Source organism: Anomaloglossus baeobatrachus, chromosome 1 (assembly GCF_048569485.1).
Source record: "Anomaloglossus baeobatrachus isolate aAnoBae1 chromosome 1, aAnoBae1.hap1, whole genome shotgun sequence".
In the NCBI taxonomy this organism is placed as follows: Eukaryota; Metazoa; Chordata; class Amphibia; order Anura; family Aromobatidae; genus Anomaloglossus; species Anomaloglossus baeobatrachus.
In genome coordinates, this window is record NC_134353.1 from 322760394 (window position 1) to 322784021 (window position 23628).

Sequence of the window (23628 nt, forward strand, 5' to 3'; positions counted from 1 at the left end):
CCAGTTTCGGTTTCCCAAACGTACACGGAGTGCATTTTTTGATCACTCAAACTTCAGAGATGCTGTCCAGAAGCCCAGAGCGGTTCCGGACAAACGCTTTACTAAGCGCCTTACTGACACACGTTACCCCTTCCCCGCTGACGTAGTTAAGGGTTGGGCTCAATGTCCTAAGGTAGATCCCCCAGTCTCCAGATTGGCGGCTAGATCCGTGGTTTCGGTTGCAGATGGCTCATCACTAAAAGATGCCACTGACAGGCAGATAGAACTCCTGGTGAAATCCATCTATGAGGCCACGGGAGCGTCTTTTGCCCCGGCTTTTGCAGCCGTGTGGGCACTCCAAGCTATCTCAGCTTGTCTGGCTGAGATTAATGCGGTCACACGTACGTCTGCTCCGCAAGTTGCAGCTTTAACCTCTCAGGCGTCGGCGTTCTCTTCCTACGCCATGAATGCAGTCCTAGACTCTTCTAGCCGTACAGCGGTGGCATCCGCTAATTCTGTGGCAGTCTGCAGAGCCATGTGGCTGTGCGAATGGAAGGCAGACTCGGCTTCCAAGAGGTTCTTAACCGGTTTGCCGTTTTCTGGCGAGAGATTGTTTGGCGAACGATTGGATGAGATTATTAAGGAATCCAAGGGAAAGGACTCCTCCTTGCCCCAGTCCAAACCTAAGAGACCTCAGCAACGAAAAATACAATCGAGGTTTCGGTCCTTTCGTCCCTCCGCCAAGCCACAGTCCTCTTCGTCCAATAGAGGACAAAGGTCAGAGGAACTCCTATTCGTGGCGGTCTAAGTCACGCCCCCAAAAGACCGCCGGAGGCACTGCTTCCAAGGCGGCCTCCTCATGACTCACGGCATCCCCGAACCGCATCCTCGGTCGGTGGCAGGCTCTCCCGCTTTCGCGGCGCCTGGTTGCCACATGTTCAAGACCGATGGGTGAGAGACATCCTGTCTCACGGTTACAGGATAGAGTTCAGCTCTCGTCCTCCGACTCGTTTCTTCAGAACCTCCCCGTCCCCCGCGCGAGCAGACGCACTTTTTCAAGCAGTGGACGCTCTGAAAAAAGAAGGCGTCGTGACCCCCGTTCCCACTCAGGAACAGGGTCGCGGTTTTTACTCCAACTTATTCGTGGTACCAAAGAAAGACGGATCATTCCGTCCCGTTCTGGACCTCAAATTGCTCAACAAACACGTGAGCACCAGACGATTCCGGATGGAATCTCTCCGCTCGGTCATCGCCTCGATGTCACAAGGAGACTTCCTCGCATCGATCGACATCAAGGATGCCTATCTCCATGTGCCGATCGCACCAGAACATCAACGCTTTTTGCGTTTCGCCATAGGGGACGAACACCTTCAGTTCGTGGCATTGCCCTTCGGCCTGGCGACAGCCCCACGGGTTTTCACCAAAGTCATGGCATCCGTTGTGGCGGTCCTGCATTCTCAGGGGCACTCGGTGATTCCCTACTTGGACGATCTCCTAGTCAGGGCACCTTCTCGGGCGGCGTGTCAACACAGCCTTACCGTCGCTCTGGAGACCCTCCAGCAGTTCGGGTGGCTCATCAACTTCCCAAAATCCAAGTTGACACCGACCCAATCTCTGACCTATCTAGGGATGGAGTTTCATACACAGTCAGCGGTAGTCAAGCTACCACTAGACAAACAGCTGTCACTGCAGGCAGGGGTGCAATCTCTGATTCAGACTCAGTCTCACCCCTTGAGACGCCTCATGCACTTCCTGGGGAAGATGGTAGCAGCGATGGAGGCAGTGCCCTTCGCGCAATTCCATCTGCGGCCACTCCAGTGGGACATTCTCCGCAAATGGGACAGGAGGTCGAACTCTCTCGACAGGAACGTCTCTCTTTCCCTTGCAACAAAGACGTCCCTTCAGTGGTGGCTTCTTCCCAATTCTCTATCACAGGGAAAATCCTTCCTGCCCCCAACCTGGGCTGTGGTCACCACGGACGCGAGCCTGTCAGGGTGGGGAGCGGTGTTCCTCCATCACAGGGCTCAGGGAACCTGGACTCCGATAGAGTCTTCCCTTCAGATCAATGTCCTGGAGATAAGGGCAGTGTATCTGGCCCTACTGGCTTTCCAGCAGTTGCTGGAGGGCAGGCAGATCCGTATCCAGTCGGACAACGCCACTGCCGTCTCATACATCAACCACCAAGGCGGCACGCGGAGTCGTCAAGCCTTCCAAGAAGTCCGGCGAATTCTGCAGTGGGTGGAAGCCACAGCATCCACCATCTCCGCAGTTCAAATACCGGGCGTAGAAAACTGGGAAGCAGATTTTCTCAGTCGTCAGGGCATGGATGCGGGGGAATGGTTCCTGCACCCAGAGGTGTTTCGAGAGATCTGTCGCCGCTGGGGAACGCCGGACGTCGATCTCATGGCGTCACTGCACAACAACAAGGTCCCGGCCTTCATGGCACGATCTCAAGATCACAGAGCTCTGGCGGCAGACGCATTAGTCCAGGATTGGTCGCAGTTTCGACTGCCTTATGTATTTCCTCCTCTGGCAATGCTGCCCAGAGTACTACGCAAGATCAGGTCCGACTGCCGTCGCGCCATTCTCGTCGCTCCAGACTGGCCGAGGCGGTCATGGTACCCGGATCTGTGGCATCTCACGGTGGGTCAGCCGTAAGCGCTGCAAGACCGCCCAGACTTGCTGTCGCAAGGGCCGTTTTTCCATCTGAATTCTGCGGCCCTCAACCTGACTGTGTGGCCATTGAGTCCTGGCTCCTAGCGTCTTCAGGGCTGTCTCAGGATGTCATTGCCACTATGAGACAGGCCAGGAAACCGACGTCCACCAAGATCTATCACAGGACTTGGCGGATTTTCTTGTCCTGGTGTTCTGATAAAGGTTTTACTCCCTGGCCTTTTGCCTTACCCACTTTTCTTTCCTTCCTCCAATCCGGAATGGATAAGGGGTTGTCACTTAGTTCTCTCAAAGGGCAAGTATCGGCACTCTCAATATTCTTTCAAAAGCGCCTGGCCAAGCTTCCGCAGGTCTGCACGTTCCTGCAGGGAGTTTGCCACATAGTCCCACCTTACAAGCGCCTGCTTGAACCATGGGACCTTAACAGGGTGCTAACGGCTCTTCAGAAACCGCCTTTTGAACCGCTGCGTGATGTCTCCTTATCACGTCTTTCGCAGAAGGTGGCATTTCTAGTAGCAGTTACTTCACTCCGTAGAGTGTCGGAGCTTGCAGCACTGTCATGCAAAGCCCCCTTCCTGGTTTTTCACCAGGATAAGGTGGTTCTCCGTCCTGTTCCGGAATTTCTCCCTAAGGTGGTATCGCCTTTTCATCTCAATCAGGATATCACCTTACCTTCATTTTGCCCTAATCCAATTCACCGCTTTGAAAAGGATTTGCACTCATTAGATTTAGTGAGAGCACTCCGTTTCTACGTGTCTCGCACAGCGCCCATACGTCGTTCAGATGCGCTTTTTGGCCTTGTGGCTGGTCAGCGTAAGGGTTCGCAAGCTTCCAGGTCAACCTTGGCTCGGTGGATCAAGGAACCGATTCTTGAAGCTTACCGTTCTTCGGGGCTTCCGATTCCTTCCGGGCTGAAAGCCCATTCTACCAGAGCCGTAGGGGCGTCCTGGGCATTGCGGCACCGGGCGACGGCTCAGCAGGTGTGTCAGGCAGCTACGTGGTCTAGTCTGCACACTTTCACAAAGCACTATCAAGTGCATGCCTATGCTTCGGCAGATGCCAGTCTAGGTAGGCAGGTCCTTCAGGCGGCGGTGGCCCACCTGTAGGAGGGAGTCGTGTCGGCTCTTGTTATCGAGGTATTCTTTTACCCACCCAGGGACTGCTTTTGGACGTCCCAATTGTCTGGGTCTCCCAATGGAGCGACAAAGAAGAAGGGAATTTTGTTTACTTACCGTAAATTCCTTTTCTTCTAGCTCCTATTGGGAGACCCAGCACCCGCCCCTGTTCCCTTCGGGCTGGTTGTTCTTTTGTGTACACATGTTGTTCATGTTCAATTGTTTCATGGTTTTCAGTTCTCCGAACATCCTTCGGATTGAATTTACCTTTAACCAATTTATAAGTTTCCTCCTTCCTGCTTTTGCACCAAAACTGAGGAGCCCGTGAGGCACAGGAGGGTGTATAGGCAGAGGGGAGGGGTTACACTTTTGAGTGTAATACTTTGTGTGGCCTCCGGAGGCAGAAGCTATACACCCAATTGTCTGGGTCTCCCAATAGGAGCTAGAAGAAAAGGAATTTACGGTAAGTAAACAAAATTCCCTTCTTTGAGCCGCTGCGGGATGTCTCTCTCTCCCGTCTTTCGCAGAAGGTGGCTTTCCTGGTGGCAGTCACATCACTTCGGAGAGTGTCTGAGCTTGCAGCGCTGTCATGCAAAGCCCCCTTCCTGGTTTTCCACCAGGATAAGGTGGTTCTGCGTCCTGTCCCGGAATTTCTCCCTAAGGTGGTATCCCCTTTTCATCTAAATCAGGATATCTCCTTGCCTTCCTTTTGCCCTAATCCAATTCACCAGTGTGAAAAGGATTTGCACTCTTTGGATCTAGTGAGAGCACTCCGGTTCTACGTGTCTCGCACGGCGCCCCTGCGCCGTTCAGATGCGCTCTTTGTCCTTGTCGCTGGCCAGCGTAAGGGCACTCAGGCCTCCAGGTCAACCTTGGCTCGGTGGATCAAGGAACCGATTCTCGAGGCCTACCGTTCTTCTGGGCTTCCGCTCCCTTCAGGGCTGAAAGCCCATTCTACCAGAGCCGTAGGTGCGTCCTGGGCATTGCGGCACCGGGCGACGGCTCAGCAGGTGTGTCAGGCAGCTACGTGGTCTAGTCTGCACACTTTCACGAAGCACTATCAAGTGCATACTTATGCTTCGGCAGACGCCAGTCTAGGTAGGCGAGTCCTTCAGGCGGCGGTTGCCCACCTGTAAGAGGGGGCCGTTTTCGGCTCTTTTTATTGAGGTATTCTTTTATCCACCCAGGGACTGCTCTTGGACGTCCCAATTGTCTGGGTCTCCCAATGGAGCGACAAAGAAAAAGGGAATTTTGTTTACTTACCGTAAATTCCTTTTTCTTCTAGCTCCTATTGGGAGACCCAGCACCCGCCCCTGTGCCCTTCGGGCTGGTTGTTCTTTTGTGTACACATGTTGTTGATGTTGAATTGTTCTTTTGGGTTATGGTCTTCAGTTCTCCGAACATCCTTCGGATTGAATTTACCCTAGACCAATTTATAAGTTTTCTCCTTCCTACTTTTGCACCAAAACTGAGGAGCCCGTGGTCCACGGGAGGGTGTATAGGCAGAGGGGAGGGGTTACACTTTTTAAAGTGTAATACTTTGTGTGGCCTCCAGAGGCAGAAGCTATACACCCAATTGTCTGGGTCTCCCAATAGGAGCTAGAAGAAAAGGAATTTACGGTAAGTAAACAAAATTCCCTTTTTACCTTTAAGTAAACAAAAAACGTAACTCAATACATTTGGTATCCTCCTAACCATACTGATCCAGAGAACAGAGGTACCAGTTCAATTTACCGCAGAATGAACCTGGTTTAAAAAAGGAGGGATAAAAGACAAAGCAAAATTGAAGTTTTTTTTTCAATTCTACCTACCGTATCTGCTCGAGGATAAACATACTCTAATATCAGCTGAGGCACCTAATTTTACCACAAAAAAACTCAGAAAACTTATTGACTCAAGTATAAGCCTAGGGTGGGAAATGCAGCAGCTACAAGTAAATTTTAAAAAATAAAAATATATACCTATAAAATGTAATGTGCTCATCCTTGTGCACTGTAGTACTGTGCCCCATCATTATCTCCTGTAGTGGTGTCCATCCTTGTGCCCTATAGTAATGTGCCCATCCTTTAGTAATGTCCTCATACCGCTCCCCTTATTGTCCCCTATTGTCATTATTCTCTCTCCCCCCCCCCCCCTCTACCCCCCTCTTTCTCTCCCCCCCCTCTCCCCCGTCCCCCCCCTATCTCTCTCTAACTCCCCCCCCCCCCCCCACCCCCCCACCTCCTCGGTGTCCTCTTGTCTGCTTCTTGCGGACCGCTGGCACATATATCCCTCGATCTCGTCCGGTGCAGGCGGCCACCGCTGCTGTCAGCGCTTAATTTACTTCAGTTGAATGATTTGCGGCGTCGCAAATTATTGAACTGAAGTAAATAAAGCACTGACTGCAGCGGTGGCCCCCTGCACCGGCCGGGATCGAGGGGTCTATGTGCCAGCGGTCCGCAAGAAGCAGACAAGAGGGCATCGAGCGAACTCTGGTATAAGCAGAGAGGGGGTTTTTTTGGCATAAAAAATGTGCTGAAAAAGTCAGCTTATACCCAAGTATATATGGTAAATTTGATTTTTATTTTTTCTGTTTTCCAGTTAATTCTAGGTAGTGAATATTGCTACTTTAAACAACAACTTGTCCTGCAGTAAAACAAGTCCACATACAACTATGTAGACTGACAAATTAAAAAATAAGTTATGGGTCTTGATAGGAAAGGAAAAAGAACTTTATTAAAAATGTCCCAGTCCTTAAGAGGTTAATGAAGGCTTCCAACTATGACACATGTATTCTGTTATCAGATCTCTCCCTCTTCTCTAATGTCTTATTTTCTTTTTATTAGAGGTGACCAGAATCCTTCTGTTTGCTGCTCATGCTACCCATCACCTAGTTCCTCCAGAGGTAATTTCTGATTCTTCCAATAGCTGCAAATAACTGTTCATATTTGATAGTACAATCCATTTTATCACAGTAATCTAGTAAGACAAAACGTCCTTCTTGGATAGCAACCATGTCTCTAGAACCGAACACTCACCTTAAGAATGTCAGAAGGCTGTAGAAAAAACCTTCCAGACAAATTTGTGGGCAAACTAATAAAGCAAAAATAAAAGATTAGTAATTTGTCTAGACGTCATAACGTAAAGCAGCACTTTTATAAGCCATGTTTAATGGAAGCTTTGTAGTCATGTTCAGAACGCAGATATAAGGTGTTGTAATGTAAAGCTAGATTAATTGCACATGTAAAGTAACCATCAATAGTTTGGATGCACCAGTTTATGCAATGATTTTCCTTGTTTTTCTTGAAATGTGTGCATTGTAGAATTAGATTGAAAGCAGCAAAACCAAAAAAGAACACATGAAAAACAGACTTAAAAGGGAACCTGTCACCAGATTTGGTGACTATAAGCTGCGACAACCACCAGTGGGCTCTTATATACAGCATTCTAACATACGTTTTATAAGAGCCCAGGCCGCTGTGTAGAACATAAACACTTTATAATACTCAACCTAAAGGGCGCTGCGATGCAGACTGATCGGATGGATGTCTCCGTTCTCCGGTATCGACGCCGCCTCTTTCGGCCATTTCTGTCCTCCTTCTGAAGCCTGGGTCCATTACGCGTCCCACGTCATCCACACTAGCCGGCATTGAGGTCCTGAGCAGTACAGATCAAAGTATTGTAGTGCGCCTGTGCAGGACCTCAATACCGGCCTGTGTGCATGACATAGGACGCGTCATGCACCCAGGCTTCAAAAGGAGGAGGACAAAGATTGCCGAAAGAGGAGGTGGCAGTACCGGAGAACAGAGACACCCATTCGACCAGTCTGATTTCTCTGACGCCTCATTGGGGGAGACAGGTCCATGGGTGTTATGCTGCTTATCCATAGGAGGACACTAAGTAGATGCAAAGATGTTAGCTCCTCCCCTGCAGTATACACCACCTGGCCCAGCCAGGTTACTTCAGTTTTAGCTTAGTGTCTATAGGAGGCACATCTCTGCAGACTACTGCAGCAAGAATTTTTTGTTTTTAGAGGACGTCTGTTTCCTTCGGGGACAGATTTCCCAAAACCATCAACAGGCGGGAACGCGGAATGTCGCCTCCCCGAACACCTCCTGCGACGCTGGATCCTGGGCTGTTACTCACTGGACGACGGTTCTCACAGGCACCGATTTTTCCAGAGCAGATGAAAACTTCCTCAGTCCCTCTTGCAGACTCTGAGTTGATACATGCTCCGCACCAGTGTGACCAGGCAGCAAGCGTCAGACTGCCATCTCCACATGAGGTGAGATCCTTCCGATTTCCAGAGCAGATGAGAAACTTCCTCAGTCCCTCTGGCAGGCTCTGAGTTGATATAAGCTCTGTGACTGGGCACAGCAGGCGTCAGAATCTCCACACTGGCTCCCTGACAGAAATTGGAGCAAAGGTCACACTGACTGGATTGGGCTGATTGCAGACTCCTGCATAGCATTCCACCTGTGGTGGGGGGAGGGGGGGGAGCCCCAGGACTCAGTGCACCACAGCTGCGGTACACTTAAAGAGTTTTTTCTGTCCACCATTGTTGTGCAGGGCTGGAGGGGGGAAGGGGAGTCCCTTCCCACCATTTTTTTTTTTTATTATATTTTCTCATCAGTGTTCTGGGTAAGTTATATCCTCACTTGCACATTAGCTCTGCAAAGCATTGCTCCCTCATTACAATCAGAGTTTGTGGCTCATCAGCCAGAGGCTGCAGTCACATGTTTTATTCCCTGCACAACTACAGCAACAACTGTATTAATGTATCCTGCCACGCTGAGCTACTAGGGGATGATAGCACCTCTTCCTTCTGTGAGTCCGGTGCTCCTGTAGCTCCCCCACCACCACCGCAGCAACCGCTGCCAGCCCAGAGCCTACGGCTCCCAGTCCCCCGGAATGGGCACAGTTCCCAGAACCTGGTGCTGGCTATGCAACATCGTCCTCACACCCCTCGGGGGCCCTGGACAGAACGCAGCCTAATGACACCTCTATAGAGGGTCCTTCTGAGAAGAATCAGCCCTCTGCTTCACCGGTTGCAGATCAGAAAAAGGGCATGACCCCCATGGTTCTCCCTCTGGGGTACACAGATGGGGTTCTCCCACATGTTCCGCAGTCTCTGAGGAGCCGGAGGAAGGGGATGATGTTTGTACCGAGATGATTCCTTGGTTTCAACCTCCCCGAGCGATCAAGCTGCGATGGACTCCGTTATTGCAGCAATTAACCCAAACTCAGCATGTGGAAGATCTCCCATCCACTACTACGACCATGCAGTCTCCTTTAAAAGGGTAAAGAAACCTCAAAAAAAAAAGTTTTTTTGATGGCGCTTCAGTATCCGTAAACTCGTGGAGTCCCGGTACCCCTTTAACTTAGCTGTCTCTAAGGGCTGGGCTGATCCGGCCTCGGTGGACCCTCACCCGGCTTCCGCCTGCCTGAAGGATCCTCCTGTCTTTTACTTGATGGATCCTCCTTCAAAGACCCGACAGACAGACAAGTGGAGCAGCTCGATCGCTCCGCCTTAAGGCTGCGGGTCCCTCCCCCCTTCCGTGTGAGTCGCACAGGCACTAGGACTACCAGTTTCCCTCAGACACTCACAGCCGCCTCAGACCACAAATGGGTGCGATACCTTGTGTCTTCTGGTTACAACATTGAATTCCGGACCCGATCCCCTGGGCAGTCTTTTCTCTCAAACCGCCCCCCCAAAGGCTCCAAAACACCGCGAGGCCTTCTCCTCAGCGATCCACTCCCTCCAAACGGCGGGGGTGATGGTACCGGTTCCGGACGGTGAGAGGTTCAAGGCCTTCTATTCCAACCTCTCGTGGTCCCCAAAAATGGACGGGTCAGTTCGACCCATCCTGGACCTCTAACACCTGAGCAAACATGTGCACGTAAGGAGATTCAGAATGGAATTCCTAGGGTCCATTATTACCTTTATGGTCAAAGGAGAATTCCTTGCCTCCCTAGCTATCAGGGACGCGTACCTGCACATACCCATCGCTCAAGGTCACCAAAAGTTCCTCCGCTTCGCTGTTCAGGACTTTTTTTTTTTTTCATTTGTGGCCCTACCCTCGGCTCTGTCACAGCACCAAGGGTCTTAACAAAGGTCATGGCGGCCGCCATGAGTGCCGTTCACGCCAGGAGAGTGGCTGTTCTGCCTTGCTTGGATGACCTCCTCATCAAGGGCTCAACCAGCGTGCAGATCTCTTTGGGCACCCTATCCCGCTTAGGGCGGCTTCTGACTCCAGTCAAATCATCCCCGGTCCCGTCAAAATCCATCACCTCCCTGGGCATGTCCTTGGACACCCTTCGGGGCTTGATATTTCTCCCTCAAGACAAGGCGACCGCTCTACAACAAGCGGTACACTGTCTTAATCCTCTCGCTCCATACAATTCAGTATGAGCGTGCTAGGTAGGAAAGCGGAGGCTATAGAGGCAGTACTGCTCGCTTAGCCACACCACCGCCCACTGCAGCTTGCACTTCTAGCTGCCTGGGACAAGAGCCCATTTTTTTCCTTTGACGAACTTTTCACCTGACACCTTCAGTCAGGTATGTGCTTTGCTGGTGGCTTCAGTCCTCTTCCATATCGAGAGGGAGTTTTTCTCCCCCAAGTGGACTGGCTACTCCTGACCACGGACTCCAGCCTCTTAGTCTGGGGAGCAGCGTACTGACTCTACACTGCTTGGGGACGTTGGACGCCCCAGGAGTCTTCCCTTCCCAGAAATCATCCTGAAAATCAGCGCGATATTTCTCACGCTCAGGTCATTCCCCCCCCTTCTGCTAGCAGGTCGTTTGATTTGGGTCCAATTGGACAATGCAACAGCTGTGGCCTATGTCAATCGGCAGGGAGGTACCAGCAGCAAGACAGCTTATTTCAAGGTCCTCAGGATCCTCACCTGGGCCGAATCGACGGGGGTCTGTGTTTTTCAGTGTTACACATACCGGGAGTAGAGAACTCTGTGGCGGACCTTCTAAGTCGCCAAGGCCTGGCCGCTGGAGAGTGTTTTCTCCACCCAGAAGTATTCTCACACATCTGCACTCGCTGGGGTACACCAGACGTGGATCTAATGGCCTCAAGGTTGAACGCAAAGGTACCCGCGTTCTTAGCCAAGTCACGTGAATCACAGTTCATCGGCGCAGATGCTCTAGTCTCCTGAAGTCGCTTCCGTCTACCTTACATGTTTTTCGCCTCTGCCCCTGCTGCCGCGAGTAATCAGGAAGATCAAGGCAGAAGGAGTCCCGGTGATACTAATAGCACCGGACTAGCCCAGGTGTGCCTGGTATGCCGAATTAGTACAATTGATCATGGCGCCCCGTAAGCATCCCAGACCTGCTGACCCAATGGCCCATTTCCCATCAGAACTCCAGAGCCCTGAAGCTTACGGCCTGGCCATTGAGACCTGGACTTTAACAAGAGCGAGATTCTCTCCCGCGGTCATCTCCACCATGTACAGTGCCCAAAAGCCGGCCTTCATCCCGTATGTAGCACCGTACGTGGAAAACTTTCCTTTCCCAGTGCAGGGAATCTAATGTCCAACCTATGCTTCTGGCGATCCCCAGAATTCTTGATTTTTTTTTTTTTGCAGTCCGGTTGCAAAAGGGGTTGGCCCTCACCTCCCTTAAGGGGCAGGTTTCATCTCTCTCAATATTCTATCAATACTGCCTAGCTTGCAATCCGCAAGTCAAGACTTTCCTCAAGGGCGTTTCCCATCTAGTTCCCCCGTACAAACGGTCGCTGGACCCATGGGACCTCAATCTCGTTTTGGACGGTATCCAGGGTCCCCCTTTGAACCTTTTAAGGAATCTTCTCTTGCTCTTCTCTCCTGGAAGGTAACATTCTTAGTGGTGATTACGTCCATCAGACAAGTTTTGGAACTGGCAGCACTTTCTTGCCGCGAACCCTTTCTGATCTTTCATCAGGACAAGGTGGTTCTATGCCCCCTTCCGGATTTTCTTCCGAAGGTTACTTCCCCGTTTCATATGAACAAGGACATTGTTCTGCCTTCCTTTCTTTATCGTTCCTATGGGAGACCCAGACATTGGGTGTATAGCTTCTGCCTCCGGAGGACACACAAAGTACTACAGTAAAAAAGTGTAGCTCCTCCCTCTGAGCATGTACACCCCCTGGATAACCAAATCTAGCCAGTTCATTGCTTTGTGTTCAGGAGGCACACATCCACACATGCATTCTCATCTGATTTTTCATTTTTGGAAAGTTTTTGAAGAAAAGCGGGTCCAAGCCTGGACTCCCGGCATGTCCCTTCTCACCCCACTGTGTCGGCGGTGTTGTTAAGGTTGATTCCAGGGATTGAGCCTTACATGCCGCGCTCCTTCACCATCCCTCGGGCTCTGGTTTGAAGTGGGAGCCAGCACGGTTCTCCCTGCTTTGCAGGAGGCCGGTCTCCATCCGCAGCCCTTCAGGATCCTGCTGGACGGAGCACTCATCCCCAGGGACTTGAAACCCTGCGTCTCACAAGCTAAGTATCTGAGACGTTTATGTTCGGGGGGTCCCTTGTACTTTATTGTTGGGGAGAGTGTGCTGTGTAACTGTTCTGACATTTCCGGCCGGTTCTCTGGTTGTCACCTGAGAACCGCGCCGATGGAGCCTGCGCGCCGGCCGCATCGCTTAAATTTAGGCCCCGGCTTCGCCTAAGGCCTAGTTTCGATTTCACTGCCCTTGCATGTCAATCATGCAGAGGGACAGTGCGGCTCCGCCCAGCAGGTTCGGCACAGGGGAGGGACACTCCTCTCTGAGTAAATGTCCCCTCCCCTGTAAATCTCCTTGGCCCTCCAGATCCCACTCTCAGAGTAGGTCCCGCCCCCTCTCCTCGCTCCGGCGCCATTTTATCAGCGTTCTCTCAGCGATCGGCGCTGGCTGCAGTATCCCTGCTAATCTGTCTGGGGGTCTGGGCTGTGGGATCTGGAGGGCACACAAACGGTCTGGTAAGCCACAACCTCCGGTTGTGGACCTGTTTATATACTCTCTGATGGTCATTCTGGCTCAGAGCCCCCACTTCAGCAGCATGTCTCACACAAGGAGCAAGGCTGCAAGGCTGTACGCAATATGCATTGCATGTAAGCTCGTGCTGCCTGAACCGAGCACATATCCACATTGTGATGCCTGCTCTAACCTGACAATGCCTCAGCCTGGAATCGCACCCACAGTGGTCCCTCCGGCTGCTCCGGCTCCGGTGGCTGAACCCCCGGCTTGGGTAGAATCCTTCTCTAGGTCAATCTCCCAGTCTTTTGCCGACTCCATGGGACAGCTGTCCCGGACTTTGCTGAACATGCATCAGCCCCCTTCAGAGGGCGCCTCTGCTGCTAGGGCTCTCTCAGCGGAGCTCACAGAGGATTCTTCATCTGGTCCCAGACCCCGTCCTCCTAAGAGGAGACGCAGGGCTCCCTCTCCTTCCTCGTCCCGCGGCTCTGATTCAAGAGCTGACTCGCAGGACGAGGAGGATGCCGTTACTGGGGGCTCGGAGGCGGCCTCCATGTGCCCCATTGATCTGTCCGAAAGTGACTCAGATGTTAGTGATTTGATTGCGTCCATTAATTCTGTACTGGACCTCAATCCGCCAGTATCAGAGGAGCAACCCTCTCTGGCAGAAAAGCACCAGTTTTACCTTGCCTAAAAGGACAAGGAGTGTGTTCTTTAACCACTCCAGTTTTCAGGCTACTGTGACCAAGCCTAGGGCCTGTCCTGACAAACGCTTTCCAAAGCGTGGTTCTGATGACCGTTTTCCCTTTCCACCAGAGGTGGTCAAGGAGTGGGCTCATTCACCAAAGGTAGACCCTCCGGTGTCTAGACTCTCAGCCCGGACAGTTGTATCAGTGGCTGATGGCACCTCTCTTAAAGATTCCACTGACCGCCAGGTTGACCTTCTGGCCAAATCTGTATATGAGGCGGCAGGTGCCTCGTTCTCCCCATCTTTTGCAGCAGTGTGGGCTCTCAAAGCCATCTCTGCTTCTCTAGAGGAGATGCATTCCCTCACCAGGGAATCTATGCCCGAAATGGTTGCCTTAACTTCTCAAGCTTCAGCTTTTTCATCCTATGCCATGTCTGCCATGCTGGAGGCTTCTCACCGCACTGCGGTGGCTTCGGCTAATTCCCTCGCTATCCGCAGGATCTTGTGGCTTCGAGAGTGGAAGGCAGATGCTTCTTCAAAAAAGTACCTTGCTGGGCTCCCTTTTGCTGGATCCAGGCTATTCGGTGAACAACTGGATGAAATTATTAAGGAAGCTACTGGCGGGAAGAGTACTTCCATGCCGCAAACTAAAACCAAGAAACCTGTCCAGGGCAGGAACCAGTCGAGGTTTCGTTCCTTTCGTTCCTCCAACTGGTCGTCCTCTAAGCCCTCGGCCTCGTCCACTAACTCAGCCAAGGACCAAAAACCCAACTGGCGCACGAAGCCGCGTCCTCAAAAGACCGCAGGAGCTGCTGCCACTAAGGCAGCCTCCTCTTGACTATCTGGCCGCGCCAGCAACGTCCTTGGTCGGTGGCAGGCTCTCCCACTTTGGTGACGTATGGTTTCAACACGTCTCCGATCAGTGGGTGCGGGATATCATCTCCCACGGCTACAGGATAGAATTCTCTTCCAGCCCGCCAAACAGATTTTTTCTGTCAACTCCCCCCTGCTCCAAGGCCGCCACCTTCTCTCAGGCCGTGGCATCCTTGCAGGCCAACGGAGTAATTGTACCGGTTCCCGCCCGGGAGCGGTTCAGAGGCTTCTACTCAAATCTCTTCCTCGTTCCCAAAAAGGACGGTTCCTTCCGGCCCTTCCTGGATCTCAAGCTTCTCAACAAGCATGTGCGGCAGGTGCGGCATTTTCGCATGGAGTCTCTGCGATCAGTCATTGCCTCAATGACCCAAGGAGATTTCCTGGCATCCATCGACATCAGAGATGCCTATCTGCATGTGCCAATTGCAGTTTCACACCACCGTTGGCTACGTTTTGCAATCAGAGAGGAACATTTCCAATTCGTGGCTCTCCCCTTCGGGTTAGCCACGGCTCCTCAAGTATTCACCATGGTCATGGCAGCAGTGGTTGCGGTTCTGTACCTCCAGGGGTTGGCAGTGATTCCTTACCTGGACGACCTTCTAGTCAAGGCTTCATCCAGTGCAGACTGTCAGTGGAGTGTCTCGCTCACTCTCGCCACTCTAGTCCAATTCGGGTGGCTTGTCAATCTGCCCAAATCCACTCTGACTCCGACCCAGAAGCTCACGTACCTAGGGATGCAATTCGAGACTCTGCCGGCACTTGTGAAGCTGCCCTTAGTCAAACAGCAGTCCCTCCATCTGGCGGTGCGCTCTTTGCTGAGGCCCCGCCGTCATTCCATCAGGCACCTAATGCAGATGCTGGGTCAGATGGTGGCGTCAATGGAGGCGGTTCCCTTTGCCCAGTTCCATCTGCGTCCTCTGCAGCTGGACATTCTCCGCTGTTGGGACAAGCGGACTTCCTCCTTGCACAGGTTAGTGGCTCTGTCGCCACAGACCAGGGGCTCCCTTCAGTGGTGGCTTCGGCCCCTCTCTCTGTCTCAGGGACGCTCCTTCCTGGCCCCGTCCTGGGTGATTCTCACCACGGATGCCAGTCTATCCGGCTGGGGAGCGGTATATCTCCACCACAGAGCGCAGGGCACTTGGACTCCGTCCGAGTCAGCCCTCTCGATCAATGTGCTGGAAACCAGAGCTGTGCTTCTAGCTCTCTTAGCTTTTCACCACCTGTTGGCGGGCAAGCACATCCGAGTCCAGTCAGACAACACGACAGCGGTTGCCTACATCAATCACCAAGGCGGGACACGCAGCCGCCTGGCAATGCTGGAGGTTCAACGCATCTTTCAGTGGACGGAGGACTCCAAGTCCACCATATCCGCAGTCCACATCCCAGGCGTGGAAAACTGGGAAGCAGATTATCTCAGCCGTCAAACCGTGGACAGTGGCGAGTGGTCCCTGCATCCGGCAGTGTTTCGGTCAATCTGCCGCAAGTGGGGCACTCCGGAAGTGGATCTAATGGCATCCCGGCACAACAACAAGGTTCTGGTTTACGTGGCTCGCTCCCACGATCCTCAGGCCTTTGCAGCGGACGCTCTGGTTCAAGATTGGTCCCAGTTTCGTCTGTCCTACGTGTTTTCCCCCCTCTAGCTCTCTTGCCCAGAGTCCTGCGCAAGATCAGAATGGAGGGCCGTCGGGTCATCCTCATTGCTCCGGACTGGCCCAGGCGAGCTTGGTACCCAGACCTGCTCCATCTGTCCGTAGAGGTGCCGTGGCATCTTCCGGACCGTCCAGACCTTCTCTCTCAAGGTCCGTTTTTCCGCCAGAATTCTGCGGCTCTCAGATTGACGGCGTGGCTCTTGAGTCCTGGATCTTGACGACTTCTGGTATTCCTCCTGAAGTCATCTCCACTATGATTCGGGCTCGGAAGTCTTCCTCGGCCAAAATCTATCACAGGACCTGGAGAATTTTCCTGTCCTGGTGTCGCTCTTCCGGCCATGCTCCTTGGCCTTTTTCCTTGCCGACCCTCCTGTCCTTTCTACAGTCCGGTCTGCAGCTAGGACTATCCCTCAATTCCCTCAAGGGACAGGTCTCGGCTCGGTCAGTGTTGTTCCAGCGGCGTATCGCCCGGCTGGCTCAGGTGCGCACCTTCATGCAGGGCGCGTCTCACATCATTCCGCCTTACCGGCGGCCCTTGGATCCCTGGGACCTCAATCTGGTCCTCACGGCCTTGCAGAAACCCCCCTTTGAGCCTCTTAGGGAGGTTTCTTTGTCTCGTCTTTCACAGAAAGTGGTCTTTCTAGTGGCCATAACTTCCCTCAGGAGAGTCTCTGATTTGGCTGCGCTCTCTTCGGAGTCACCTTTTTTGGTTTTTCATCAAGACAAGGTGGTTCTCCGTCCGACTCCGGACTTTCTCCCTAAGGTGGTTTCTCCTTTCCACCTTAACCAGGACATTTCCCTGCCTTCCTTTTGTCCGGCTCCTGTTCATCGCTTTGAAAAAGCGTTGCATACTCTGGATCTGGTGCGGGCGCTCCGGATCTATGTGTCTCGCACCGCTGTTCTTAGGCGGTGCACCTCTCTTTTTGTGCTAACCACGGGTCGGCGTAAGGGCCTCTCTGCTTCTAAACCGACCTTAGCTCGTTGGATTAGGTCGGCTATTTCCGATGCCTACCAGTGTACTCAGGTGCCTCCCCCGCCGGGGATCAAGGCACACTCGACCAGAGCTGTCGGTGCCTCTTGGGCTTTCAGGCACCAGGCTACGGCTCAGCAGGTCTGTCAGGCTGCCACTTGGACTAGTCTGCATACCTTTTCAAAGCACTACCAAGTGCATGCTCATGCTTCGGCAGATGCGAGCTTGGGCAGACGCATCCTTCAGGCGGCTGTCGCCCATTCGTGAAGTTAGGTTCTGCCTACTTCTTAGTTTTTCTGTTTATTCCCACCCATGGACTGCTTTGAGACGTCCCAATGTCTGGGTCTCCCATAGGAACGATAAAGAAAAAGAGAATTTTGTTTACTTACCGTAAATTCTTTTTCTTATAGTTCCGTATTGGGAGACCCAGCACCCTCCCTGTTGCCTGTTGGCAGTTTCTTGTTCCGCGTGTTATCACCGGCTGTTGTTGTAGACAGAGGCTCCGGTTGTTCCGGTTTTTTGCTCGATCTCTACTTGTGGGTGGCTATTCTCCTTCAGCTTTTGCACTAAACTGGCTAGATTTGGTTATCCAGGGGGTGTATATGCTCAGAGGGAGGAGCTACACTTTTTTAGTGTAGTACTTTGTGTGTCCTCCGGAGGCAGAAGCTATACACCCAATGTCTGGGTCTCCCAATACGGAACTATAAGAAAAAGAATTTACGGTAAGTAAACAAAATTCTCTCTTTTGTCCACACCCAGTCCATAGGGTGGAAAGGTTCCTATATTCGCTAGACCTTGTGAGGGCTCTCAGATATTACATACCTAGGACAGCCCCTTTAGGAACATGGACTCCTTGTTCGTCATTCCTGAAAGGCCTAAGAAAGGAGACGCAGCTTCATAGGCAATGCTGGCTCGCTTGATTCGCTCTGCGATCCAGGAGGTCTACCGCTCGCAACTCAAGCCCATTCCTAGTGGGCTGCGGACTTATTCTACGCGAGCAATTGGCGCCTCTTGGGCCATTAGGCATCAGGCTTCAGTGGAACAGGGGTGTAAGGCTGCGACCTGGTCTTGCCTACATACTGTTTCAAAGCATTACCGAGTCCATACCCAGGCTTCGGCTGAGGCGAACCTAGGTAGGAAAATTCTGCAAACGATAGCCAGGAGCGCCTACTGAGATAGGTGCTCCACTATCTGGGACTGGTTCCTAGTCCTTGGGTTGCGTTGTTTGTTTACCCATCCAGGGACTGCTTTAGGACGTCCCATGGTCCTGTGTCCGCCAATGAGGCGTCAGGGAATAACGGATTTTTGTGTACTCACCGTAAAATCGTTTTCTCTTAGCCATAATTAGGGGACACAGCACCCTCCATGTTGCCCTGTTGGGCCTTAGCTTTTTTTTCTCTCTCAGTACTATTTTGTTATGAGTATTCACTCACGTTTTTTGTTACTTGTTCTCCTACTGCTTGTGTACTAAAATTGAAGTAACCTGGCTGGGCCAGGGGGTGTATACTGCAGGGGAGGAGATAACATCTTTGCATCCATGTGTTGTCCTATGGATAAGCAGCAAACACGCATGGTCCTGTGTCCCCCAATGATGGCTAAGAGAAAACAATTTTACGGTGAGTACACAAAAATCCGTTTTTTTACATTCTATACAGCGGCCTAGGCTCTTATGTACAGCATGTTAGAATGCTTTATATAAGAGCTCACTGGTGGTTGCTGCAGCTTATAGTCGCCAAATCTGGTGACAGGTTTAAAGAAAAACATTTGAAACTAATCAGAATGTGTTAAACTTTAGTTTCATCAAAGTATACCCTTATACTTTAATGACAGCATTACACTCCCCAAACTTCATCAGGTAGTCACCTGGCATGGCTTCCATTTCACAGGTATATCTTGTCAAGAGTTAATTTGCAGAAATGCAGATGTCAGAAAGTGTTTGCGATCATAGGTTTTTGGGGGTTTTTTTTGCAAAGGTAGTGTTGGTATACAGGTGTGTATAGTGCAAAACCCTACTCCACAACCATTTAAAATCAGAATATGGCAAGACCCACTCAACTAAATAAAGGTAACCCCCACAGTCCATCACTTTAAGAAATGAAGGTCAGTCATTCCGGAAAATTGCTAGAACCTTGAAGTTATCCTCAAGTGCCGTAATGAAAGCCTTGTATGGATGAAACTTGCTTGCATGGGAACCACCATAAGAAAGAATTAGTACTGATGATTACTTCATCAGAATTATAATTCCCAGAAAACGCAAATTCACGGCACCTGAGATAACAGCCCTCATAAATGATGCCCAGGCATGAAGTAACAGACCTATATCTGCATCAACTGTTCAAAGGAGACTGTGAGAAGATGGCCTTTATGGTCAAAGAAGCCATTACTAAAGATCTTCAAAACAAAAGATTTGTTTGGGCCAAGCAAAACAAACACTGTTTATTGGACTATTAGAAATCTTTATTCTGGTCTGATGGGTCAAGATTTGAGATTTTTAGACCAATTGCCATGTCTTTCTAAGGCACAGAAAATGTGAGCGGATGGTTTCTACATGGAGAGGCAGGTGTGATGGTGTGGGCGTGCTTTGCTGTTGACTCTGTTCGTGATATATTGCAAATTAAAGGCACGCTTATCCAGCATGCAACCATAGAATTCTGCAGTGACATGCCATCTCATTTGGTTTGCATGTAGCGCGATCCTTTGTGATGCAACAGGATTATGACCCAAAACACACATCCAGGCTATGTAATAGCTATGTTATCAAGCAAGAGAGGGAAGGAGTGCTTCATCAGATGACAAGGAATCCACAGTCACCTGATCTCAAACCAGGAGGGAGGTTTTGGGATGCGTGGGCTTAGCAGTCAACAAGTTCTAACAACTTGTAGGAATTACTTCTCGAACCTTGGAAAGCCATTTACATTGTCTACCTTTTATGAAGCTGCTTGAGAATCCCAAGGGGATGTAAAGATGTCATCCTAGTAAAAGGGGGTTGTCACGAACCACCGGGGGGGTCACTCAGAAATCCCCCGCGCTGGCTACCAGTACGTCACAATCGGGGGGTAACAAGTGGGGGTCACCCCTCCTTTATACCTCCCGACCGACAGACAGAGCACGTGACGCGCTCTCTAGCGCCCCTCTTATAGTCAGGCCAATTATGGAATTGCCCGACAATAAGCAAGGAGGCCGCTATACTACTTATGCCGATTATTGAAGGGTCCCCGGTGAGAGTAGGGTATATATTCCCCCGACCTCCGCGGGCGGAATATATAAAACCTCCCCGAATCTCACTGGCCTCCCCACAATAATCCTTGGCACAACTCGCTGCCACCAACCGCTTCACGGTAACTATTAGCCGAACACACAGACGTGGGATTCAAGATCGAGATAACAGAACAGCCCAAGATTAATTATATAATTTAATCAGCCTAAAGCACACTAGAAACTACAATATATACAATAGGGAATCTACAGAATATACATATGTCAGAGTACAGTTACAAGCAAAGCATGGGTTACAAACAGGCATACACAGTTCCAGCAGTTACCTTGTGCGTCTGGCCACAGGGGGGCGCCATAGACCAGGTTTCCAGGAACTCCCTCACAGGTCTTTCCCAACCAGGCCCCCGAGCAGAAGAACACTGGAAAATGGCCGAAGTAGGGTTATCAACCTGGGCAAATCCAGGTCCCCTCCTACCTTAGTGACCTCAGAGGGAGCACTGCTCCACCCCTGGCTGGAGTTATGGACAAAATCCACAACATGGAATATGGCCATAACTTGGCCTGGGAGCGTCGTAGGCGGACGCCGACGCTCTCATTGTGACAGCTATGAATTTAGCTACAGAACGAGAGGACTCATGACTTGTCTACTAGTTCCCCATTGGCTGATATCACGCCTGGGGTATTTCCCCAGGTCCTGCTCCCATAAAAAGGGTGTGCCAGCATCGTCCGCATGCGGAGACACCATTTTTATGGTTGCCATATTTATCGGAAATATGGCTTGCGAGATATGAACCATTTTTTACTGGAGTCGTTCTGTCTGGATACTTCCATAGCCTTGCTAATTAGATAGCAGCCCCTACTACAGGGTCACGGCAGGGAGTCATCCTGTGTCCATTGTTCCCACATCACCTAATCTCCATATCACAGGAGATGGCCATGGGATGTGTTGCTAGGATGTGACACCTTCACAGATGCTGGACATCTGAGAACAAGAAGGGAGGGGGCACTGCCATGGAGTGATGAGAGCGATTATGACTGGAAGTCATAATTCATCTTCATATCCCAGGGTTTGCCTCACAGGGGTACATTGAGGAATCTAAGGTTGAACACATTTTCTGGTTTGTTTGACACGTTTCTTCCTTGTTTTCATGTGTGCCTTTATGCACCTTCTAATTAGTGTTAAGCAAGTAGTTGCCTAGTCATACTTGCTATGCTCTTAGCGAGTACTGTCCGCTACTCGCATATTCGTTACGAGTAGCGGGCACAATGCAAGTCAATTGGAAATACTTGCCAAGTAGCGAGTAACATGAGAGCCATACTTTTCGTACAAGTAGCGAATAGTACTACTTTTGGGTTACTTGCTACATAGCGAGTATTTTTCCATTGCACCCGTTACTCGTAACGAATATGCGAGTAGCGGACAGTACTCGCTAACAGCATAGCAACTACTCGCTCAACACTACTTCTAAAAAGAAAAAGGAAAACCATTGCACTAATAGGTGTGTCCAAAATTGGACCAATTCTGCACATGGTTTAGAGAGAGAATGCTGATTGTTGTCATAATATGTAAAATAAATCACATGCTGTATTCTCATTGAGTTTTTTTTTTTTTTTTTTTTTATTTGTTTCAGATTGCTCAGTCTGTGCTGATGACCATTGCTAATAACTTTGTGACTGACAGAAATTCAGGAGAGGTGATGACTGTTGGGTAAGTGATCAGCCCTAATCATTCATCTGGCAGAATCTTTAGAATTGAGTGAAAAGGCCCTTCGGTCACAGTTGTAGTGAGTAAACCCTTTAAACCAGAATGGTTAATTGGTTACTACAGAAAAACGTAACTGATCATTGATACATTTTTATAGCAGAATATTTTTATCAGATTTTTTGCAAATCTAAATCATGTAGCCAAAACCACCCCAACCTCATTGCTCTCCCTTAACCACAATGGGAAATCTATAACCATTAACTGTGTTATCCTGTCTAAATACAAAATAAAAATATTCACCTTTTAGGAAACTAGATTTTAAAGTTTGAGATCGGTTCATTGAAGATATTCAGAATGTGAACTTATCCATTTATAAAAAAAAACGCATTAACGTGCTATAGATAGTCCTGTACACCGCTATATGATAGTATTAATTGCCCAGTAAATTGTCTACAATTCACAATATGCCAATTTTCTACTACAAACATAAAAGGTTTAAAACTCTTCCAGAATCTGTGGAGGGTGCATGGTGGGATATAAACCAATCTGTTGACATTTTTCTGAGTCTGTGCAATAATTTAGAAGTCTGAAGACACTGTGAGACAGCTTGTAGGGCTAATTGCCATTTTATGTGTTTTAAGTCCAGGTTTTCCCTCAATTTAGACCTTACTGTTAGCTACAATTTCAGGTACTATGTAGGAAGATTTTTACATGAGTTTGAGATACAGCTTTTAGTATCTATCTGCATTGAAACATACAGTAAAGAAATAAGACCGATTCTGTTGAAAAGTACAGTGCCTTGAAAACGTATTTGTATCCCATAAACCTTTCTGCATTTTTTTCATGTTACATCCATAAATTAAATTATATTTTATTTGGATTTCGTGATATACCGACATTAAGTAGCAAGTATTTGAGACGTGTAAAGGAAATGATACATAGTTTTCTAAATTATTTTAAATCTGAAAATTGTGATGTGCATTTGTATTGAGGCCCCCAGTCAATACTTTGTAGGACCACCTTTCACTGCAGTGACTGCTGCAAGTCTTTTGAAGTATGTCTTTAACAGCTTTGCACATGTAGAGGCTGACATTTTTGCCCATATTTCTTTGCAAACCAAATTTAGCTCAGTGAGATTGGATGGAAGCAACTGTGAACAGCAATTTTCAAGTTTTTCCTCAGATTCTCAATGGGATTCAGGTCTGGACTTTGACTGGGCCATTCAAACACATACATATGATTTGATGTAAACCATTCCATTTTAGCTCTGGCAGTATGTTTAGGGTTGTTTGTCCTGCTGGAAGGTGAACCTACACCCCAATATCAATCAATCAACTCTTATCAGCTTTCCTGTCCCTGCTGAAGAAAATTATCACAATAGCATGATACTGCCACCACCATGTTTAAAGGTGGGGATGGTGTTTTCAGGAAGATGTGCAGTGTTCGTTTTCCACCTCACATAGTATTTTGGAATTAACCCAAAATGCTTTACTTTGGTCTTATTTGACCAGAGCCCCTTCTTCCTCATACTAGCAGTCTCCTACATGGCATGTGGAAGAAAGTTCTTTCGTCAAATTACCAAAGTAGACGTTTTTGGGCGAAATGGAAAACAGTATTTAAGGCAAATAAATAACAGCACATCCCCCTGTAAACACCATCCCCACTGTCAAACGTTGTGACAGCATCATGCTGTGGGAATGTTTTATTCAGCAGGGACAGGGAAGCTGGTCAGACATGATGGGAAGATGTATGGAGCCGAATATACAGTTAGGTCCAGAAATATTTGGACAGTGACACAATTTTCGCGAGTTGGGCTCTGCATGCCACCACATT

The 23628-nt window shown here is 49.8% G+C and overlaps 1 protein-coding gene across 1 annotated transcript in view; it reads left to right on the top strand.

Annotated features, from left to right (window-relative positions):
- The window catches only part of SDAD1 (SDA1 domain containing 1), a 164294-nt gene that overhangs the window by 92651 nt on the left and 48015 nt on the right, over positions 1 to 23628 (top strand). The window contains exons 13-14 of the mRNA XM_075337456.1: positions 6593 to 6651; positions 21722 to 21798. Of these exons, the coding sequence (XP_075193571.1) occupies positions 6593 to 6651; positions 21722 to 21798 (136 nt within the window). The remainder of the gene's footprint in view (positions 1 to 6592; positions 6652 to 21721; positions 21799 to 23628) is intronic.